Raw genomic sequence first — 20,821 nt, 5'->3', positions numbered from 1 at the left:
TTCACTATGGGCATAGAACATAATTTTTATGCAGAGTTATTTAAATTTTTTCATGTCCCTAATCCTCCTTTTCCCTACCCTGATGATCCATTTATCTTGAGAATAAGCTTATAGATTATTTTTTGTATAATAACCTTTATATTTCCTTATGTTTGTTTTGTATGTTGTGTTAGAAATTGTTCTTACTGGCCAATCCCAGTTAGGAGGCTCCAGGTATCTTTCTGTTTAGTCATTGATTTCTTAGATGATACTCAGTACGTCACTTATGTTGTTCATTAAAGATCTGAAACCTAGGAGGAGGGGATGTAATAGTTGTTGTAAAATGTGAAGTATTGAAACACCAAACAAAAAAAGATAGCATTATTTTCATCTCCAAGGCAGTATATGTATTACTTTGTTAGTTCACCATTGAACAAAGCCATTGATTACATTTATGCACTTTTTAATTGGTTCATAGGCTTTTTATGGAAATTCTCAATGACTGTTCTGATGTGGATGAGATCAAATTCCAAGAGGATGGCACTTGGTGTCCAATGAGACCGAAGAAAGAAGCTATGAAAGTGTCCAGCCAGCCATGTACAAAAATAGAAAGTATGTGCAGAATGGCTCCAGAGAGCAAAGCAATGAGACTCCTACAGTGTTGTTTTTATTGTTAACCTTGGCCGCTAGAACTACATTTGGAGCTCAGTTTGTGAACTTTATCTTTTGATCATCTGTTATATATGTAATTTCCCCCGAATGATTTTTACTCTTTCCTTCAGAAATGTGCTAAAGTTTATATCATCTTCTAATTAGCTTTTTCATAATATATTTTTATATGTAAAGTAAATGAAACAATCATCTCAAGTTATTTTAATATATGGTGTTTGTTACAAAATGAAAAGTTATAAACGACATTTTTATGGACGATATTTCAGGATTCTTTGTAGAGTACCTTTTGAGGGAACTGCCAGTAGAGGTGTGCTTAAAGAGGCTGAATCCGTCAGTGGAGGGTTGGGGCAGGTGCTCACAGGTCAGTTGCTAAAAAAGTGAACAGATTGTTTCCATTTCTTTATGGGAAGGAATTTGACCATTGCCTTGGTTACCTAGGACTCAGCTCCCTCTACCCAGCCACACTGAGTGGAGAAACTTAGGGCAGTTCCGTTAATTGAAACCTGTAGGTGAACTTAAAGTTTTCTTTTTATCTGATATGGTCCACTCACTACATTTATGCTTTGTGCTGATTATGTTTGACACACTACCAGTGTAATGAATAATGGGTACTCGAGTAAAAAGTGAAAGATTCGTTCTCCTGGGGCACCTGGCTGGCTCATTCAGTATGAATGAAACTCTTGATCTGAAGGTCCTAAGTTCAAGCCCCACATTGGGTGTGGAACCTAATTTAAAAAAATTCATTCTCCTGTGATTGTTACTGAACCTACAGGTAGAATTAGGGTCAAGGTTTCCCTCATCTTTGAGAATAACAGTGATAATAGTTGATTAGTTGCTCCTTTTCCATTATCAGCCAGCATTAGTTTTCTGTTAAAGAGATTACAGGGCATAACATAATTTCTGTGAACTGGTGTGTTAACATATAGTATATGAGGGCAGAAAGGAGGACCTAAGTGATTAATAGATAGTTGATAAGAAAAGCTTTAAATGTCTGAATAATTTAAGAGAAGTTTGGAGTTTTTTCAGCTCATGAAGGTTTAAAATTTTATCAGGTTCTGGCTTATGGTGAGGGGCCTGTACATTATCCTGACATGAGTACTGTTGCTTTGCTAGAGTGAAAGTATCTGATTCTGACTTAACAGTGCCACACATCTGTGAGAATACACAGCCCGTGAAGCCACTTACTCTTGCCTGTGGCTGAGATTGGACCCCTGACCCTAGGCTGCCTATAAAATGTTTACCTAGGGAGGCAGGCAGTGTGAGCAGTAGGATCTGAGCGCGTCTTCTGGCAGTCCGGGGGACATAAGAACATGCTGTCCGAAGGAGGCTTTGACGCTCTGGCCATGCATAGAGTTTATTTTTTGTCCCCAGATTAAGCAGTCACTTTATAGACAAACATCTGGAGTTAAGGAGTTTGTCTGTATCCATTGGGCAGAGTATGTGTCTTTACTGGTTGTATATTCTCCTTTACTTGCTGCACAATTAAGACTTAAGGTTAGAGTTTATTTGTGTCCCACCTTTGATTTTTTTTTTCTTTTACTTCTCTTCCCCACATCAGGTTCAAGTGTCCTCACTAAGCCTTGTTCGGTGACTGTAGCCAATGAGACAAGCAAGAAGAAAGTAGATGTTATTGACCTAACAATAGAAAGCTCTTCTGATGAAGAGGAAGACCCTCCTGCCAAAAGGAAATGCATCTTTATGTCAGAAACACAAAGCAGCCCAACCAAAGGGTTTGTTAATTTATAGTTCACTATTGTTTATTATACTTGGAACTAACTGTTTTCGGTACAGGTTTGTAAGTGTCTCTGACAGTTGCATAACCATAGAAGGCTATTTTCATTTGCCTTTGTTCAGTTGAAATATTTTCAAGAAAGCATCTTGTTTAAAGGAGAGAAAATTTTGATGAAGAAATTATTAACATCTTCAGGAAGTAAGAGTTGAAGTCTTCTCATGTCTAAGTATTTATTTCCTATTTGATTCTTTTTTGTCATTTTTCTGGAACCTATATTTGACATCACAGCCAGCATGAGTAAGCCTAGCATAAAAATGGAGTGTGGCATTGGGAATCTGACAAGTGTGGGTTCCAGTTTTGATACCATTGCTTACTAGTACCGGGATCTTGACTAATAGACTTATGTGAGCCTCCTTTTTCTACTTTGTAAAATGGGGTTAAATAATACCTACCTCAGAGGATGATTGTCCGGTTTCAATAAGAGAGAGAGCTTAGGCTCAGTGTCAGGCATGTGCTAGTCTCTTAGTAAAAATTGGTTGCCTTCCTATTTCATCCTCTCCAGGGCAAACTGTGGGCAAGTAAATGCATTCTAGCATGTCATGTTTTATGACTCATATGTCAGAAGCTGTTGCTGTCTTATGTAGTAAGTGATAGCTTTAAGTATCTGTCAACTGGTGCTTCTTAGAAATTTTGGAACCTGCAAGATAGTAGCAGAGGGTTTTTGTTACCTTCCATCAACATACTGTATTAGACTTGGGTGTGCCAGTCTTGTCCTTGGGGCCTCTCTCAGCGCACTTATTTTTTCTGTAATTTATATGCCATAAAATTTTCCCATCTTAACTATTAAGTTGCCCGGTTTATTGATTTTAGTGAATTCAGAGAGTTGCCCAGTCATCATCACAATTCAGCTGTAGAATATTTCCAACACCTAGTAAACATCTCTCATGTTTACTTGCAGTTAATCCCCATTCACACCCCAAATCTAGGCAACTGTTTATCTTCTTACCATCTCTATGATTTGTCTGTTCCAGACATTTTATGTAATTGGAATTATACTCTCAGTGTATTTTGGCCTAAAAGGACTAGAAGTTATAGCTATCCAGCTCATTCCATGAAGTCAACTTAATTCCTAATACCCAAATGAGATTTACACATTAACAACCATGCAGAATGAAGCTGCTTCACTTTTGAAAGGCCAATGAAAATTCTGAATTCAGTCTTAGAAAATCATTTAAGTATATATTAAAATGGTATCCATTACTACAAAGTGTAGGGTTCATCCAGGAATGCTTTATTGTTAGGAAATATGTTGGTAAAATGGATTGTGTAATAAGGATAACTATGTAGTCATCTTAATGGATTCTGGAAAGGTATTTAGTTCATTAATAGCCATTCCTGAGAGAAACTCTTTGAAATACCAGAATTCACTTAAGGTTTGAAGGGTTTACCACTGAAGTTGATTTATTCTTAGGCTGCATTAATGAAAGAGGCATAGTGTCCAGGATATATACCTACACTAGTTTTATTCTGTTTAAGGCTAGATGATTTTTATTTAATATCACTCTAGTCAGTGTTGATCATGAGCCGATGGGAGCAGGGTGGTAAATAGTGCATCCTGTAGCACGATGGATGGATGGATGGGTCTACGGACTGACGCTGTTAAGCCAGGACAAGAGAAGATGTGAATATGTGAATATCTTGTAGTTCTTAAAAGGGAATCATTGACTAAGTGGATTAAGTTTATTCTGTGTAATAAAATTTGGGAGATCTAAATACAGTGGAGGGAAGATACATGGAAAGACTTTCAGCTGGAGCTGAACACTAGGAAAGTTGATGTTTGGTGCTAAAATCACATTTTCTTTATTGAGGTAGAATCAATTCCCCCTGTCCCAGTGGGTGTCATGGAGACTCATGCTATGGATATATTATCTCTGTATTCCCTTCCAACTCTTAATGCTTTTCTGGTTTTGTTCTTGGTCATCCTTTTTGTATTTTCTTGTGGCTCAGCATCTAGAATTTTCATGGTTTTCTTCTGCTGTGTAAGTTTATCGTGGGACTTCTTGGTCAATGATAGTAAGCAAATGAGAAAGAATAGAGAATGAGAAACCAGAAAAACTTGCTTTCAGTTACATTCCAGAGAGCAGTTATTTTTTTTTTTTTAAGATTTTATTTATTTATTCGTCAGAGCGAGCGATAGTGCACAGGCAGTGGCAGGCAGAGGCGGAGAGAGAAGCAGGCTCCCTGCCGAGCAAGGAGCCTGACACCGGACTCGATCCCAGGACCCTGGGATCATGACCCCAGCCAAAGGCAGTGGCTTAACCGACTGAGCCACCCAGGGATCCCAAGAGAGCAGTTATTTTTGAGGAGGTATTGTTTTAGTAAAAATTGTTTTTTGTTTTTTTAAGATTGATTGATTTATTTTAGTGCACGTGAGCTGGGGAAGGGGCCAAGGGAAAGGGAGAGAGAATCCCAAGCAAACTCCTTGCCTGAACACAGATCCTGACATGGGGCTTGATCCCACAACCCTAAGATCATGACCTGAGCCAAAACCACGAATCAGACATTCAACCCACTGAGCCACCCAGGCACCCTTAGAAATTGTTTTTAAAAACAATTTCACAGTTGTTTTATAATCAAGAGGTAGAATGCATTCCACTTAGACCGAGGCTTCTGTTAACATTTTGATGGTAATCCTTCTAGCCTCCCTCCTTGAATACATACTCTAGTCCTTAATTGTGGTCATAATCGTAGTTATCAGAAGAGACTGGCACATTAATCTAAGACTTTTAGAAAAACCTCTAATATTTTTCTACATTATAAGTTAATTTTAAATACTATGTCCCCACCCCATTCCCTGAATCACTGAATGATTACTTTGTCACTAATAAGGTATTCTAAAGACAGGCATAGACAAGTATAGAGAACTTGTGTGGATTAAGACTCATTAGAAATTGGTAACAAAATTGGATCTTTTTTATGTTTGTATGATAAAGTGGGAGCACACAGGGAATTTCAGGTTTATGGATAAAAATTCAAGTTACTGAACTGTTAATCATTTTCAGACATCTAAGCCTGGGCCAATTATGATGAATTCAGTGATCTAGTACATGGTCTAGAATACTAATATTTGCTCTCCAGCAGTGTTCCAGCTTTATCTTTGTGGTAAGGCTGGTTCCAGTTTACCCTTGTGCTGGGATGTTAGGGATAAAGCTACAAAAATTTAAAATATATATGTACATGTGCATAATATATACCTATGCCTGTGTATTTGCCAATCCTGTGAGAAGGCAGTAACAAGTTACAAACTTTAAATTTTTTCTGTCACTTTATAGTATCACATTTTTATACTCACAAGTCCATTAGATAAAGCCATTTGCATTTCTCCTTATTACTCCATATTTATAAATACATCTGTTTTTTTTGGATAGACGTTAGAATCATTTACCTTTTTGAACATAGTCCTTGTGAATATTCTGATTAAAACCAAAATCTGCTACCAATGCATAATTTGATAATGGTCACAAATGACTATCCATTCTGTAAAAATAGAATTTGTGTTAATGGTTGCAAAGTTCAGGCAAAAGAAATTAATCTACACAAAATAGTTTTAGTTTTTCAGATGTTTGCTAAGATTTTAGATGTTGATCTAATAATTTGTACCCTCATAGGATTTTGACATTTTCACCTTTTCTGACCATCAACATTTTGTATTGGAGAAACAAAGAGTAGTTACTTTTATAAAGTTTCATGTTATGAGAACAGAACCTGTGTGATAATTAGATGTTACTATGGTGATAGACTGTGTCTTTGGACACTGACTTGATGCTACAGGTGTAAGTAATAGAGCCGGGGAGGAAAGTGAGTTTTGTTGGTGTCACCTATAAATCTGATTCACATTCAGAGATCAATTCAGGATCAAGAAAAAAGAATCTTCTCAGTGTGAGATATCAAAGGAAGAGAAAGAGCAGGAGGACGGTAGGCATGTGTGTATGGCAGGTGTATGTGTGTATCTTCAAAAGCTTGTCTCTTACATATAAAAACATGATTAAGATATTTAAACTGTAAGACAGCCAGATTAATCAAAGCCACTTCTGTAACCCCGTCCTCAGCAGGAGCGTACCAGTCTCTCTCCGTCTTAAGCCCTGTCCTCCCACCCCAATTACAGATACGCATTCCTATGCGGGAGGTGGGATCACATGTAATTTGAAAATACTTTTGGTGATTACAATGTAGAGGACCACTGTTTTCAAGCCTCTCAGATGTGGCTTAATACAGCAAAACTTACTTGATTTCATCCCCAGTTTGTTCTTTCCCCCTCCACAGAATCTGCCTTTTCTAGTATTACCTCCTGGTTGTGGTTTTAGGTCTCCATGTAACATTGGAGGCCAAGAAGTCTTCTGTTTCTAATCCAGGCAGGTTCTTCTTTGGATGATGACTTCTTCATCTACCTCTGGCAAATGTGTTTGAAATACCAGACTTCTGTTAATTGTCTCAAGCATGTTATGTTTCCTATGAGTCCATTTTTAAGACTTCTGAACTCCGACCTATGTTATTCATTCACTATTCGGAGAATAACATAGTTGCCAACACAGCTATATATATGTACTCTCAAGATGACCTCATTTTCTGCATTTCTAGTGACTTTTGTATTTTCAAGGAGTACAGAATAAGAGCTAGACAGGACCCTCATGTCATCATGCAGACGAGTTTTAGAATGACTCCAGTGTCTAAATAAGTTGTGATTATCTTAGCGGTTTGAGATGTAGATTGAAGTCATGAAATAGTTTTGTCAGTTGTTTAAAGTATGAAAAGCGACATGGGACTATGTCATCATTTCTTATCGCTAGTACGTAATGATCAGAGCAGTAACAAGAAGTGTTAGGACCAAATGAAAAGGTATCTAGAGGTCCTAGTGGTCATCTCAGTCTAGTTCTGTGACCATGGTGCTAAGTTTTTATTGGTTTTACTTTCTTTGTTTCTGTAATGATCCCTTCCAACTCCATAATTCTGTGGCTCTCTTGTTAAGCTTACAGTAGTTCAGTGGCAATGCTGTGGGATGCTATCATTAATGTCCCTGTGTCCCTGTCTCCTCTCCTTTTTTTTAATTTAATAAATCTTATTTTTCAAAATGTACAGTTGGTGGGACGTGTTATGCATCTTCACTAGTAGAAGGGGCACTCCAACCTTGGTATTCCTGGCATAAATCACTTTGAATGCTGCCATGTTTGGAAACAGCTTAATGAGTCCTTTACTAAGGAGTTCCTCCTGAAGGGGGCTGCCGTGGCCAGGCAATTGTGAATCTTTGCTTTCTTTCCCAGAGACAGCAGCTGTACTTACTAGTGTATAGCTGGGAACTTCCTTATAGAGTTTGTCACATGGGGTCCTTCTTAAACGAGACCAGGTTATTGATCTTAGGTCCCAAACTCTGCCTTTGGACTATCTCTTTTTGGTTTGGCCGCAGATTTGTTCACTGGGTCTTTATCTTTCTTGCCTGACTTTCCTGCATCTGTTTTTTTTTTCTTGTCCTTGGGTGGCATCATGAAGCTCAGGGAACAGCTGCTACCACTGTAGCCTCATTAAGATGGTAGACAGAAAAGATGGCCATCACCACCAGCCAAGGATCCCTAACATTGCCTAATTTCTTATGTACTTTCAAGATGTTTTTCTTGTGAGGTTCTAATTGTTGAGCTTGGGCAACTAAGAGAAAATGAAGGTTAAATAGATAGAATGCAGTCATCTCTCTTTATTCCTGACATTTAAAAAAATATAATTAATTACACTGCTTCTTGAAATGATAAAGCTGTTAATTATATATATATCTATACATATATACTATGTGTATATTTGTATATATAAATAAAACTAGTTATAGCGTATTTTTTAAGTGTGTTTAATTTGTACTCTTAGCATGATAAGTTAATTTCAAAGTCTATATATAAACCCTTTTAGGGTAGACGGGTGTCATAGTAATTTAACATTTTTATTTCTGGATATTTTAAGACTCTTTTTTTTTTTTTTTTAAAGATTTTATTTATTTATTTGACAGAGAGAGAGATCATAAGTAGGCAGAGAGTCAGGCAGAGAGAGAAGGGGAAGCAGGCTCCCTGCTGAGCAGAGAGCCCGATGCAGGCAGCAGCTTAATCACTGAGCCACTGAGGCGCCCCTGGATATTTTAAATCTTGAGAAATCATCTTATTCTAATTTCTGACTGCTGCCTATTGTCATCATGCTGGCTGGCTTTAGGATGGGCTATCTTTTTCTCAGATGAATTCTCAGATAAGATTGCCGCTAATTAACACAGTTCGGGTTAGAATGGACCAGCTTCTGGTTGAGCTATATAGTAAGTAGCTTCACTTTTAAGATGCAGTGATTTAAATCAAATCTTAGGAGTCCTCTGTTTTATTTCTAAGTTTCTTTATAGATAAAATTACTAATAGCCACATCTGAGTTACCCGTACATTAATAAGAGCCTGTGTGAAGTGTATTTCCACTTGTGGATGACTGTTTCCTGCCCTGCTCCAGCAGTGTACGTTACGTTTTCGTGCCAGCTCACTCTCACATCGCAGCTGCTGCTGAGAGCCCTCGTACATTCAGGTTAAAATGAAGACTGTTAGGAAAGAGGAGAGTAGAGTGGAGGGACTGTGCAGTGAGCAGCCGCCATGTCGGTGTGTTGAAACTTAGTGCACTTACAGCTGAGAATGCCCAGGGTGCAGCCCTTGTCTCCTGTGAACTAACAGCCAGATTGTTTGTAATTTCCCATGCTATTTAAAACAGGGTTCTCATGTATCAGCCATCTTCTGTAAGGGTGCCCAGTGTGACTTCGGTTGATCCTGCTGCTATTCCGCCTTCATTAACAGACTACTCAGTACCATTCCACCACACGCCAATATCAAGCATGTCATCAGATTTGCCAGGTATGTGAAGAGTTCTTGTATTTTGTTACCAAGATTTATTTATTTTTACTCTAAATCTGTGGAGCAAATGTAGTGTTAAAATTGAAACAGAAATTTTAAGGAAATTTGAAGGCTTCTTCTAAAGGTAGTATCTTTTAATGCATCACATTCAAGTCCTACCATTTTAACTTCAGAGCTCTCTGTAGATTCCTGATGATAGGAAATATGGTAGGATAGGGGAGAGTTTGATGGACTTTACTCTCCCTCCTAAGGAATTTGTACTCAGAGATATTTTCTTTCTCATAGCAGGTTCACAGTTTCAGGAGAGTATTTTCTCACGATCTTGGTAGCTCCTCAGAGCTTCAGAACATACTGCTGTACCATGGGGTTAACATCACCCATAGCTTTACCCTGTGGGCTTTTTTCCCCTCTATAAAAGTAGGGTCTACCAGCTGTTTCCTTAGAGCACTGCTTAGTATTTCAGGATATTTCTTATGTGTGTATTAACATTTGAAAAGCTCAGTGCTGCTTGAAGTCCCTTAGAACCAAGACCATATTATAAAATATGGACCTCCCCTTCCCACCCTGCACCCTCTTTTCTTCCCTCTGTAGCCATTGTTTTTGTAGACACTTTTTTTGTCAATCAAATTTGAGCCGGCTGAAACCAGTGCCTCTTAGATTCATGACTTCCCTTCTTTCTGAGGGGCACTTTTGGTGCAATACAGTTCCCTCCTCATATTCTTAATATTCTTTTCTAGACTTGTGAAGTTAATTTTGACCTACAGCTTATTTTTCTTACCCTCTCAATGAGGTCTTTACTTTAAGCACGGTATATATTCTGTTGGGCAACATTTGTGTTGTTGAAACAATTGGTAGTTGTGTTATCTGGCCTAGTGTAATCTTGCCACTTGAAATTCAGATAATTCGGGTAAAATTTAATGAAGATGAATAGACCAATAATAGTATCTATCAGGAATTTTCAAAAAGCCTTCTTAATTATGTTTACTACATATGTACTTGGGGAATTGGTATTTTAAAACATTGTTAAGCCCAGCCGGCACCAATTAAAAAATACTTGCTGTATATAATACTTGATGTCAAGATACAGGGGAGGTTTCATGGTCCATAAGACAGACGGAACTCAGAGATACTTAATTCCTAACGGCTGTGTTTTCCTTTAACTTTGTCTAGTTTTAAATGAAGTTGAAGAGTGTCCATGATGTATCGTCTTAGTATGTGTTTTAAATAAGCATTAAGGAAGAATTTGTGTTCCTAAAAACCTTGATACACAAATTAATGCTGAAAAAACTTTTTGTTTACTAAAGTGACCCTGGCCATTTAAGAATAGAACAGCCACAATTTATGAATCACTTGCTCTGTCAGTTTTCAAATTATGTGAGTCTGGGTGAATTTTTAATTTTAGAGAATTTGCATTATTTCAAAATTTGGGCATAAACTGAGATTATTAATAAAATGTGCAGATTTAAGAAGCTATATTTACATTATATTAACTGTATATTTTGTAAAATACATTTCAAGCTGGTATTAAGGAACTAACACCAAGATAGAGGGCTGATATTTGACCAGTATAAACCAGTATGGGGATCCTGGTTATTGAAGTGTCAAAATGCTTTCTTAACCAGTTGACAAATTGAACAGAAGAATTTCCAGTTTATCATCATCTATGAATTATTATTCATATATTAGCAATTACTACATCTAAATAGTTTAGTTTTTACTTTGATTTTATTGTCAATGTGGTCTTTTGTAGTTAGTAATTATTTTGGTTTTATTTCAGTGCATAATTTTTATGTAATTAGTCCTATTGTGCAGAGTTTTGATATTTATAAATTTCATAATTTATAATAAAATATTAAATAGAACATCAAGAATGGAGCAATGACAAAGTTTTAATACATTTCTTAACATTCCTTTTAAACATCATAAATGTGAATCTTCTGAATCTGCAGGAGAACAAAGAAGAAATGATATTAATAATGAACTGCAGCTTGGAACACCTCCTGATACTGTGCAACAATGAATACAAAATAAAACAAATAATTTGTATTTATGGAATGGAAAACAGCTTGATTATTTCAAGAAAAATATGACTGCCTTATTATTGCTAGTGCCATATTGTCAGGTGCGAATGGTGCTCGAAAGTTGTATCATTAAAATTGGAAAGTGCTGAACATTTACATATTTAATCATGTAGCTATCATGTTTTGTTAAAGTTCATGACTCAAGTAAGGAAAATGTGGTGTTATTAATAAGACATGTAGAGTCAGTTTCACATAAAGAAGCACTTAAAAAAACTACACTTTTTTCAGTGTTAATAAAATAAAACATTTAGAATGTATCATCAGAATTTTAACACTGCCTGCTTTTTAGTTAAAAATAATTGAGCATTTTCAGCCATGAAATACTTAGGTGGGCATAAAAATATATCAGTATAACATGCTGTAATTGAAATTATGGTGAAATAAGAAAACAACATTTTACTCAACTACGAAACAAGGCAGTAACATTTTAATTCGTATTCATGAAACTCCATCTATTTCATATAGGAGTTTTAATAGTATACTTAAAATGTTTAAGATGCAAGGCTTTGAGAATAGTTTTGAGTTTTTTGTTAGAAGGAGTAACATCTGAAATACTGTATCGAACTTCACTATTAGTGTTTGAGAAAAGATGGGTTCAGTGAGCTATATTTACATTAAAACATTGGATTTTGTGTCGAGAGCATCTGTGTCATGGCACACAGTCGGGAGTTTCAACTGATCGTAGAAATGTTTCAAGTTGTTTTATTATGGCATACTAGAAGTCACCATATTCAGTTATCCTTGGATAAGGTGTCAGAAGATAAAGAGGAAGTAAATGTCTTAAATCGTTTATCAGTATCTATCCACTGCCACACATAAAATGATCATCAAAGAGAATGACAGTACCTCCGAAGAGCTGGTAATTGAAATAATGAAAATCTGAGGAATCTTTGCCCCTTGGTGGGCAGCCTCCAGTGCTGGCACTGCACAGCCTGAAAATCATATCAAGCCTGTGTCTTTTATTTAAATTGCAGTTTTGAAGTGGAAATAATTACACATTTAGAAAACGAGCATTTTTGAGCTGATTTGGCTTCAGTACACAACATTGCAAAAGATAGTAAGATTTTTCTTCAGCTTTATAAAAAAGGTTTAAGTTATTCAAATGGACGGAGTGATTCAACAAACATTAAAAGTGATTGAACAAATAAAATTAATTAGGCTATAAAAAGCAAAGAGAAAAATGCTACACCATTTGAAGCAAAACCAAATTAATAAAATTAAGTCAATTAAAGGGCATGCCAATAAATTATCTTTGTGACTTACTCAGTAATAGAAATGTTGAGTATATAAAATTCAGAAAGCATTGTAAAGGCTAGAAAGATTTTGAAATGCTGTTCAGAAGTGGAGGATTTACTGAATAATATCATTAATGTGAAGGGAAACTCTCAGCTTACCGAGATATGTCATCTACTGATGATCAGTATAATGGGGAAGTCATTGGGAAAAGTTCATTGTGCTCCCCCTTTGTCCATTGTTGGCTCAGGCTCTGTTGTATCATAAAGCTAGTGACAGGCCTATGGAGTGAAAAACCGTATCAGCAGTTTTTAAAATGCTTTAGAAACTGAATAATAATTGGTGCTCTAGCTTGTATCATTTGATAAGCCTTTTTATCATATCCTTACAGATTATAAGGGAATAAATATACTTTAAAAGAGGTATAAATTATTCATACTGGTTATTAAATTTTTTTCAATATTATTTCCACAAATATTCTCTATTTTGAGTAACAGTCTAATATCAGACTTTAATTCTGTATGATTCTTATATTTGAGGTGACATTGAATGCCAGCATATAAAAGTTCATAGAATTAAACAGAAATTGGCCTGTCTCACTGACCTATACCTTGTAAATTTTCTTTTTAATGTTTTAAAATTTAGTCAGGTTTAGGGGGGCTGATTTTGAAGTTTATTGCTAGATTTTTCAAAACTGAAATTTTACCATTATTTTTTGTTATAATATTAATACTTCAGAGTTGTATTACTGGGCAAACTTTCCACACTCCTGTTTTTAAAGCATTATTGGAGAATCCCAGATCTTTGGTTTAGAAAACTGCATTAGCTAATAACCCAGTAAACCCTACTAAGATTTTACTTGTTAGTGAGCAGCAGTTAACCAAGTGCTTGCTTTGTGCAGAGCGTTGAACTGTGTACGACTCTTGATGTGGGGACAGGGTGACAGAGAGCGATCCATGAAAGAGACATCTGTTTAAGAAGTGATATTTTAGATGAACCTCAATGTGGTGTATTTCTAAAAAATAAATGTGAAGTATCCTAAGAGCCTAAGTATGTTTTTTTAATGGTCCGAATCCAGATCATTCTCTCATCATTTTTATTGCTTCTCATTTTGTTAAGTGATGAAAGGGAAAAGTTTGCTTTGACTAGTCATACTTTTCTGTTAATATCTAGACTGGTCCCTTTAAGTCCCTCCAATTGTTTTGTGAGGAAATATGTTTATTTGGGGGTTTTATGCACTTTAAATATCACTGATTGTGGTATTGAACTTCTCTATGGCAGAATGGTAAGCACTTACCCAAATGTTTTATGACTTATGATAAATACAAAATGATTTTGGGAAATAATTCTTGTCTCCAAAATATGAGACAACTATTAACAAAGCATTTTTGTTTTAGGTTTGGATTTTCTTTCCCTTATTCCAGTTGATCCCCAGGTATGTACCCTGAGTTTAAGCAACTAATTTGTATTTGATTGTTGGTATGTCATACTAACTAAAAATGACCAGTTGCATAAAATCAGGACAGTCAACTTTCAGTTACTCAACTTGATGGAAAGGAATTACTATATAAATATCTCACATTTTTATTTGGAGAAATAAAGTTGCTATTTTTAAATTTATGTTATTTCGACTTAATACATGAATTTTTAATTACATTTTATTCAGCTTAATAATCAGTTGGCATTTCCTACAAGCACTTGAGTGATTAAAATGAGGGGAAGCAATGATCCCTGGAAGTTAAAACTTGACGGAGATTATTTATGAAACACTTGTTCTGTATGTAGAATAGAGTGGAAGATGGTTCAACAGGTTTGAATCATTAGCTTGATTCTTCCTTGTGTTTAGAGGCAGTCAGATTTAAATGTTGGAGATGCCCTAGTCTGAAGTTGCCATAAACCAGTCCTTCCTATTTTCTCTGCCAGCGATAAGAAAGTGGAGTATCCTAGAGTCCCAATATGAAGACCTGTAGCACACCTGGACTGACAGGCCTATAGTGGAGGCAGAGCAGAGGAGGGAAAGGCATGGGAGAAACAGAAGGGAGTGTGGAGGGGGAACAGAGACTTGGAGAGAATTGCTGAGGGTAGGGAGGGCCAGAGGAAGACCCACAGACCACTGCTTCATAGGCCTCAGAAGTGGCCTTCTGTGTCAGGACTCTGTATCTGATCACAAAAAACAGCACTGAAAGTTTGGGCCCAGGGTAACATGTGTGGAATGAGGAATCTCTTCTCACCCTGAGCTGACTTTGTTACATCAGTAGATTCTGTAGCAAAGGTAGCTATATGTTTTTCTAGGGAATGGATTCTTCAGGCTTAAAATATTACTGATTTTTATGAGAATCATCCTTTAAAAAAATGATCTTGGAACCAGAGGGTTTTGGTTTCATAGTGTTGTTTGGCATACTTAGTGTCAGTCCAGCTAACTTACTTGTTAGGCCAGTAGAAGGGTGAGGTGGTGCCTTCAGTTTTCCTAAGAATCCTTAGATTTATTCTTTATCTCCATGGTGCCCCCCTTAAGCCCTGTTATCTTTGTGTAGATATGTGCCAGTTACACAGAAAGAGTTAGAGGTGAAATGGCTGCAGCCCAAGTGTTGCAAGAATTCGCAGGGCCTACTGACAGCAGGACGCGGTGTCTAGCCTTCGTCTTATAAGCAAGAGAGGATCTTTTTATTACCAGGCAGTCAAAAACAGCCTGAGAGGAAGTAGAAATAAAATGCAAGTTTCTGGGCTTTTTTCCAGGTTGTTCCCTCAATATTAGTGGAAAATTAGAATTGATCTGATTTTAAAATAGTTTAATGCCTTACAATTCTCTCTTCAGAGCTTCTGAGAAGCTCTTTAAGAACTATCCCCCCCCCCCCCCCCCCACCAATATCCCTTTGATCTCTTTGTGCATGACTTTCATTTTATTGATGAACCAAGACCATTACCCATCCTAGCCACTAAACTACCTTTTTCGGTAAAGCAGCCTGAATTTTAGTTGCTGCTCTTCCACTGACTGGCAGCGTAAGCCTGGGGCTGTCATTGCTGTTTTAAGATCTTTTGGAAGATCATGTAGTCGAAACAGCTTCAGTTTTAAATTCCTGTTTGGCGATTTAATTTAAGTCTAATGATAGGCTGAGAAATTTATAGAATTGGTAATATTGATAGGATATCCTTACTGATCATCTTTGATACCTTTAATCTAAAGACCGACTTTTAGGGCTTCTCGTGTATATTTTGGACCTCACTAAAGTCAGTGCTGTTTTTTCTCACCGAAAATATTCTGTGGTGACATAAAATAAACTGTTAGCTCCTGTCTCTCTACTTCTCTTGGGCAATATTAGAGTATTAAACTTGGATTTGAATATGGGGGTCAGCGATCAAGATGGTAAGGAAACTTGAAATATAAATTCTCGGAGGGCGGGTATCGAGTCTCACAAGGAAGATTAGATTAGATCTCTTTTAAGATTTATTCCAAAATTTTGAGGTTATATGGGATACTTCTTTGTTCTGAACATCCTATAGTGGTAGTTAGCTAGCATGTAGTCTCTGTTTCAGAATGAACACTGTGATCCTGATTACACAGGTATCATTTCATGCATGTCCAGAGGCTTGGACTCTTGAGTTGCTTGATCTTAACATTATTCCTGAAAAGTCTGATTAATAGTAAATTTTGATAGAATTATTGAATTTTGCATTGGCATTTTTGCTTAATACCATTGGAAATAAGTATTTGCTAGCCTTTTTGATGTGATTTAAACCTGGTAGAAATACATTTAGTGAGCATATTCTTTCGGAGGTTAAGTATGAGTCATAATTGTGGGGCCAGTATTTACTATTAAATAATTTTATTGTTGTTGACATTTTTATACTTGTATCTATATACTTGCTCAACAAATTTTTCATAGATTTGAGAAAATGAAAAATATGCCACACTCACTAAACAGTAGAATAGATAACTAAATTCATGCCACCTTTTATCCAAAGATACGAAGTTTTGAGAAATTCTAAACCTATGGGGATTTAAATATATGGCTATCACTTGTACATATCTAACAATTTCTAGTCTCTTTATTTAAAATCAATGTAGCCTCTTCCTCATCGGCATCATTGTTTGTTTCAAGCAGTACTGTCCTCCTATGTTTTTGGATAGTCTCACCTCACCCCTAACAGCAAGCAGTACGTCTGTCACCACCACCAGCCCCCATGAAAGCAGTACTCATGTTAGTTCCTCCAGCAGCAGGAGTGAGACAGGGGTCATAACCAGCAGTGGAAGTAACATTCCTGACATCATCTCATTGGACTAAAGGAGGACTCACTCGATTCTAGGAATCATTCATCGAAACTGTTCTTTCTTGGATCTCTGGTCCATGGAAGCTATTTTTTTCAGTAACAATTACTTTGATATTTATTGAAACGTCAAATGGATTCTTCTGCTTTCTGAGAGATGATCACAGATGACTGCAGCAAGAACCAAATGACATGCAAGGATTTTTCTTACTCATGCTGTACTCTGAGCATCAGATACATTTCAGCTCTAACTGTATCTTCTCCAGAGATGGATTTCGATTTCCTATGTTACTGGATGGATTCTACACACATCGGTTAAAATTTTTTTTGTTGTAATAAACAGCAATAAAATTATGTAAATATTCAAGTAAACTTTTTTTCTAACTAAAAAAGGATGTAATCAATGATTCTAAAATGACGGCAACTTTTGTTTAACCTGATGTGAAGGAAAAATACATGGAAGGAAGTCATGTTTGCTGAATGAGTCCTTTCCACGGAGATTTGTTCTGTTTCATCGAATAATGAAGTCTTGCTAGGTGGCCAGAGCTTGGCTCCACTTTTCTTCCCGCAGTTCCCCTTTTCTTCCTGATTACATCAAAGAAAAATGGCCTTTGTGTTACTTATTTTTCCCTGGTTGTCATTTACACTTTGATGTTGTTTGCTAGCAGTTGCAAAGGGAAGTTCTGGGAATCGGCTGCTTGATTTCAGTGATTGTGCTGAAGAACACTATGCATATTCTGCCCTGATGTAATGCGTGTTATTTTTGGTAATTGTCCATTCTCATTCTAGAGATTTCTACAAAATTGGGCTTGCCTTCCCGAGAAAGAAATTCTGTGCAGCTATTGAATGTCGAATGAGATGTTTTTGGAGTAACCTGTGGCTAGAATGTTCATTGGAATCTTGCTCACACTGACCAAGAACATTGCGAGCTTTGAGGCAGTAGAAGAACAGATTTTGGGGATGTGGGATTAACAGAGTTTAATCTCTTTCTAGGAACTACTTTTGCTCATTTTATTTTATAGAATAATATACAAATCTTTGTTGAAACTTTTCATGTTTTAATAACACTAACAAAGCGAATGTGATTTAGAACTCTGGTCACACATTTCTCACCAGTACAGTCCCAGTGATGATTTTCAAACTTAATTAGAAGACACAAACCATGGCGAGGCATGGGGACTGCATTGGATTTCCCGTTCCTTTTTTTTTTTAAAGAAGGGAATAACCACAAAGGACACACAAAGTTAGAAGTGTGTGAATATAAAATAAGGAGGTTTTGGGGAGGATGGGCCCGCAGCCCACTTTGAAAACCACTCATTCAGAGTGGACTTGATTTTCAATTCCCCAGGAGACCGACTTTTACCCTTAGAGAAACATTTCTATCCACATTTTATATTTCCCTTTGTTTCATTTGGCTCCCTAAATTTTTGAGTTCTCAAGGAATTAATACTTTTCTAATATTTATCTTTCTCTCCCTAACTGTATCTATCTTAAAAATAAAAAACCCTTTTTAAAAATGACTAATCTAACTGATTTCTCAGACTGAAGTGCCAGCCAAAAAGATCGAGTTCAGTTAGATCAGGGACACAATGCATTACTTCAGGGTTGGTGGAACTCTAGGAAGCTGACTTGTCACTGCTTGGGTGGTTTTTTTTAAACCCCTCAAGTTTTCATGGCTCTGTGCTCCTTTTATCCTGATTTAATTTCATGTGATTTTTTTTTTTTACATCATCTCCTTTGGCTACATCATCCCTTTACTTAATGCATTCTTCCTTTTGGAGATCTGCTTACTATTGAGAACATGGAAACAAACCAGAATCTTCTTGCAGCAGTTGTATCGTCATTGCCAGTTTCACCTTCTTAGTTCTAGTTCATGTTACAGGGCTTTGGTCCACGTAGAGAATTTGTTCCTCGTAAGATTCTATGTTGCTGCTCTACACACAGATGCAATCTCTGTTAACTCTGTAATCAGATAGAAAACGTAACTCTGATTTGTGTGGTATATAATTTGTTAATAAATAAATGATGTATATTTGTTACCATTTTGTTACCCTTTAGATTCTTGGACTCCCCCCTCCCCAGCGTAATCAACGAAGTTTTATAAGGTTAAATGAAAATATATTCATAGAAATTATTTACTTGGTTCTTGTAACCGATACCTCTGTGCTTTTATAGTTGTGTTTTGTTTCTTTTCTACGATTTTATGTGAACAGTTTTAGTGTTCATTTTTGGTGCTTTATACTGAAATTACATAAAATTATAATTTATACAGGTGACTAACATTTTTAAAAATATACTTTTAAGTCTGTAATCTTAAAATTGGGGCTTTTATGTATGCATCTTGAGGGTGAGTACTTTATGCTTTTGCCTTAAAACAGCATGATCATTGAGTTATCTTTTTTTCTTTTTTCTTTTTTTTTAAAGGATGGTCACCAAATACTTCTCCCCAAGACCCTGACTTTTTCAGTAGTTTATTTTACTTGCCAAGATTTCTGCATAACCCAGCGTAATGCAGTTTCAAGAGGAGGTTGTCTTAGCCGTTACATAGATGTCAGCCTGCTAGTGATTATGTGGAGGTCTTGTTTAAGGAAGGATACTGTAGACTGCACCTACTGGTCTCCTCTTAAAACACTGAGGCAGCCTGTGGTTTTGATCCTTATGCATGTAGAAATGTTAAGAGCTTTCCTGGGTTTGGTGACTCCCGACTACTACGTAACTGGTGCTGAAAATAGCTTCACAGCTAAACTCTGCTGACCTTCACTCACTTTCTGACCCTTAGATGAGCCACTTTAGGATTTTTAATTTCCATTTCTGCCCAGAAGGAGGTAAATGCCTTTACCAGAAGGTAAAAATACTTGGCATCTTAGAATGCCAACCATAGAATAATTATAAGCCCAAGTGAAATAATAGCAGTAAATTTAGGTTATGTGGCATTTACAGTGTACTTCAGGAAAGCTAGGATGAAAATACTATGATTAGGGGAGAGTTGTAAGTCTAAGTAAGTTGAGCCATGCCTCTTGACATAAAGTAAGTTTCCCTAGGGTAGAATCTTAAAAGAGTTTGAAGGAGGAGTAAACTTGGATTTTAGGTGAAATGGTATTCAACAAAGACTTCTTGACATTAAACCTGTCAGGCGTTCTGCCTTCAGGCCAGTCCTGGATACTAGTCATTTAGTAACCAAGATTGTTTTCCTTTTGCTAATAAAGTATTCATTAGTCACATTTTGTCTTTTTAGGTAAATTTGATTTTTACCAAAAAATTAAACATTAGTTTAATTCTCGGGTATGCTTTTTATTTCTCTTTAGCGCCCAGTTGGTACAAAAGCGTTAACTATTTTCCCTTTTTTTTTTTTTCTAAGTAAACACTTGTTTTCCTAATTCTTTTCATTTAAACTTGGGTGTGATGTGTTATGTGGCCCTGGGTCCATGTGCTGTGGGAGCATATCATCAGTAAGGTCAGTGATTGACAATTCGGTTTGATTCACCGTTTTTTTCTGTTTGCAGTTCTACATGAATATAGTGAAACTTGTGGGAAAAAATTTAAGACTTTCTCTGCTTTTTTTTAAGAGTCTGATGCTCCTGTCAAATGAATGACCAGTTTGTAAGCCCCGCCCCCCCCTTTTTTTGTTATTAGGAGCCACACTCCCAACTCCTAGCAGAAACAAATAAAGCTATTATGAAAGTGCCCATTCTTCTTTAATGCTTGCCTGATTCAATCATGTTTTTGTTTTTTCTGTTTATGTCAGTCATATATGCTCGTTGAGGAAAAATTAGACAATACAGAAAAGTATAAAGAAAAATAAGCACTTTGATATTTTTACATATTTCCTGCCGTCTCTCTGCTACTTGTGCGTATTTTGACGTAGCTTTATTCATTCTCAATATAATTTGTGTCTTGGTTTTTTTCCCTCGGTCTACATGTCATTAAAAACTGTCAACTTTTAT

General features: G+C 36.5%; 1 protein-coding gene across 8 annotated transcripts in view; it reads left to right on the top strand.

The window, feature by feature from the left end:
- The window catches only part of PIAS2 (protein inhibitor of activated STAT 2), a 90,790-nt gene extending 70,227 nt beyond the window's left edge, over window positions 1-20,563 (top strand). For 4 of the 8 annotated variants that reach the window (XM_059409595.1, XM_059409599.1, XM_059409593.1 and 1 more), the window contains 5 exons: window positions 458-591; window positions 2,210-2,381; window positions 9,158-9,297; window positions 14,009-14,046; window positions 16,712-20,563. In XM_059409595.1, the coding sequence (XP_059265578.1) occupies window positions 458-591; window positions 2,210-2,381; window positions 9,158-9,297; window positions 14,009-14,046; window positions 16,712-16,894 (667 nt within the window). In that variant the 3' untranslated portion in view covers window positions 16,895-20,563. Of the gene's footprint in view, window positions 1-457; window positions 592-2,209; window positions 2,382-9,157; window positions 9,298-11,246; window positions 13,654-14,008; window positions 14,047-16,677 lie in introns of those variants that run through there. The other 4 variants (XM_059409594.1, XM_059409597.1, XM_059409596.1 and 1 more) reach the window with 4 other exon arrangements.
- Window positions 20,564-20,821: the final 258 nt, after the last annotated feature.

Source organism: Mustela nigripes, chromosome 8 (assembly GCF_022355385.1).
Source record: "Mustela nigripes isolate SB6536 chromosome 8, MUSNIG.SB6536, whole genome shotgun sequence".
In the NCBI taxonomy this organism is placed as follows: domain Eukaryota; kingdom Metazoa; phylum Chordata; class Mammalia; order Carnivora; family Mustelidae; genus Mustela; species Mustela nigripes.
Note: the sequence above shows the minus strand (reverse complement) of the source record. Positions and strands in the feature narration are given on the sequence as shown.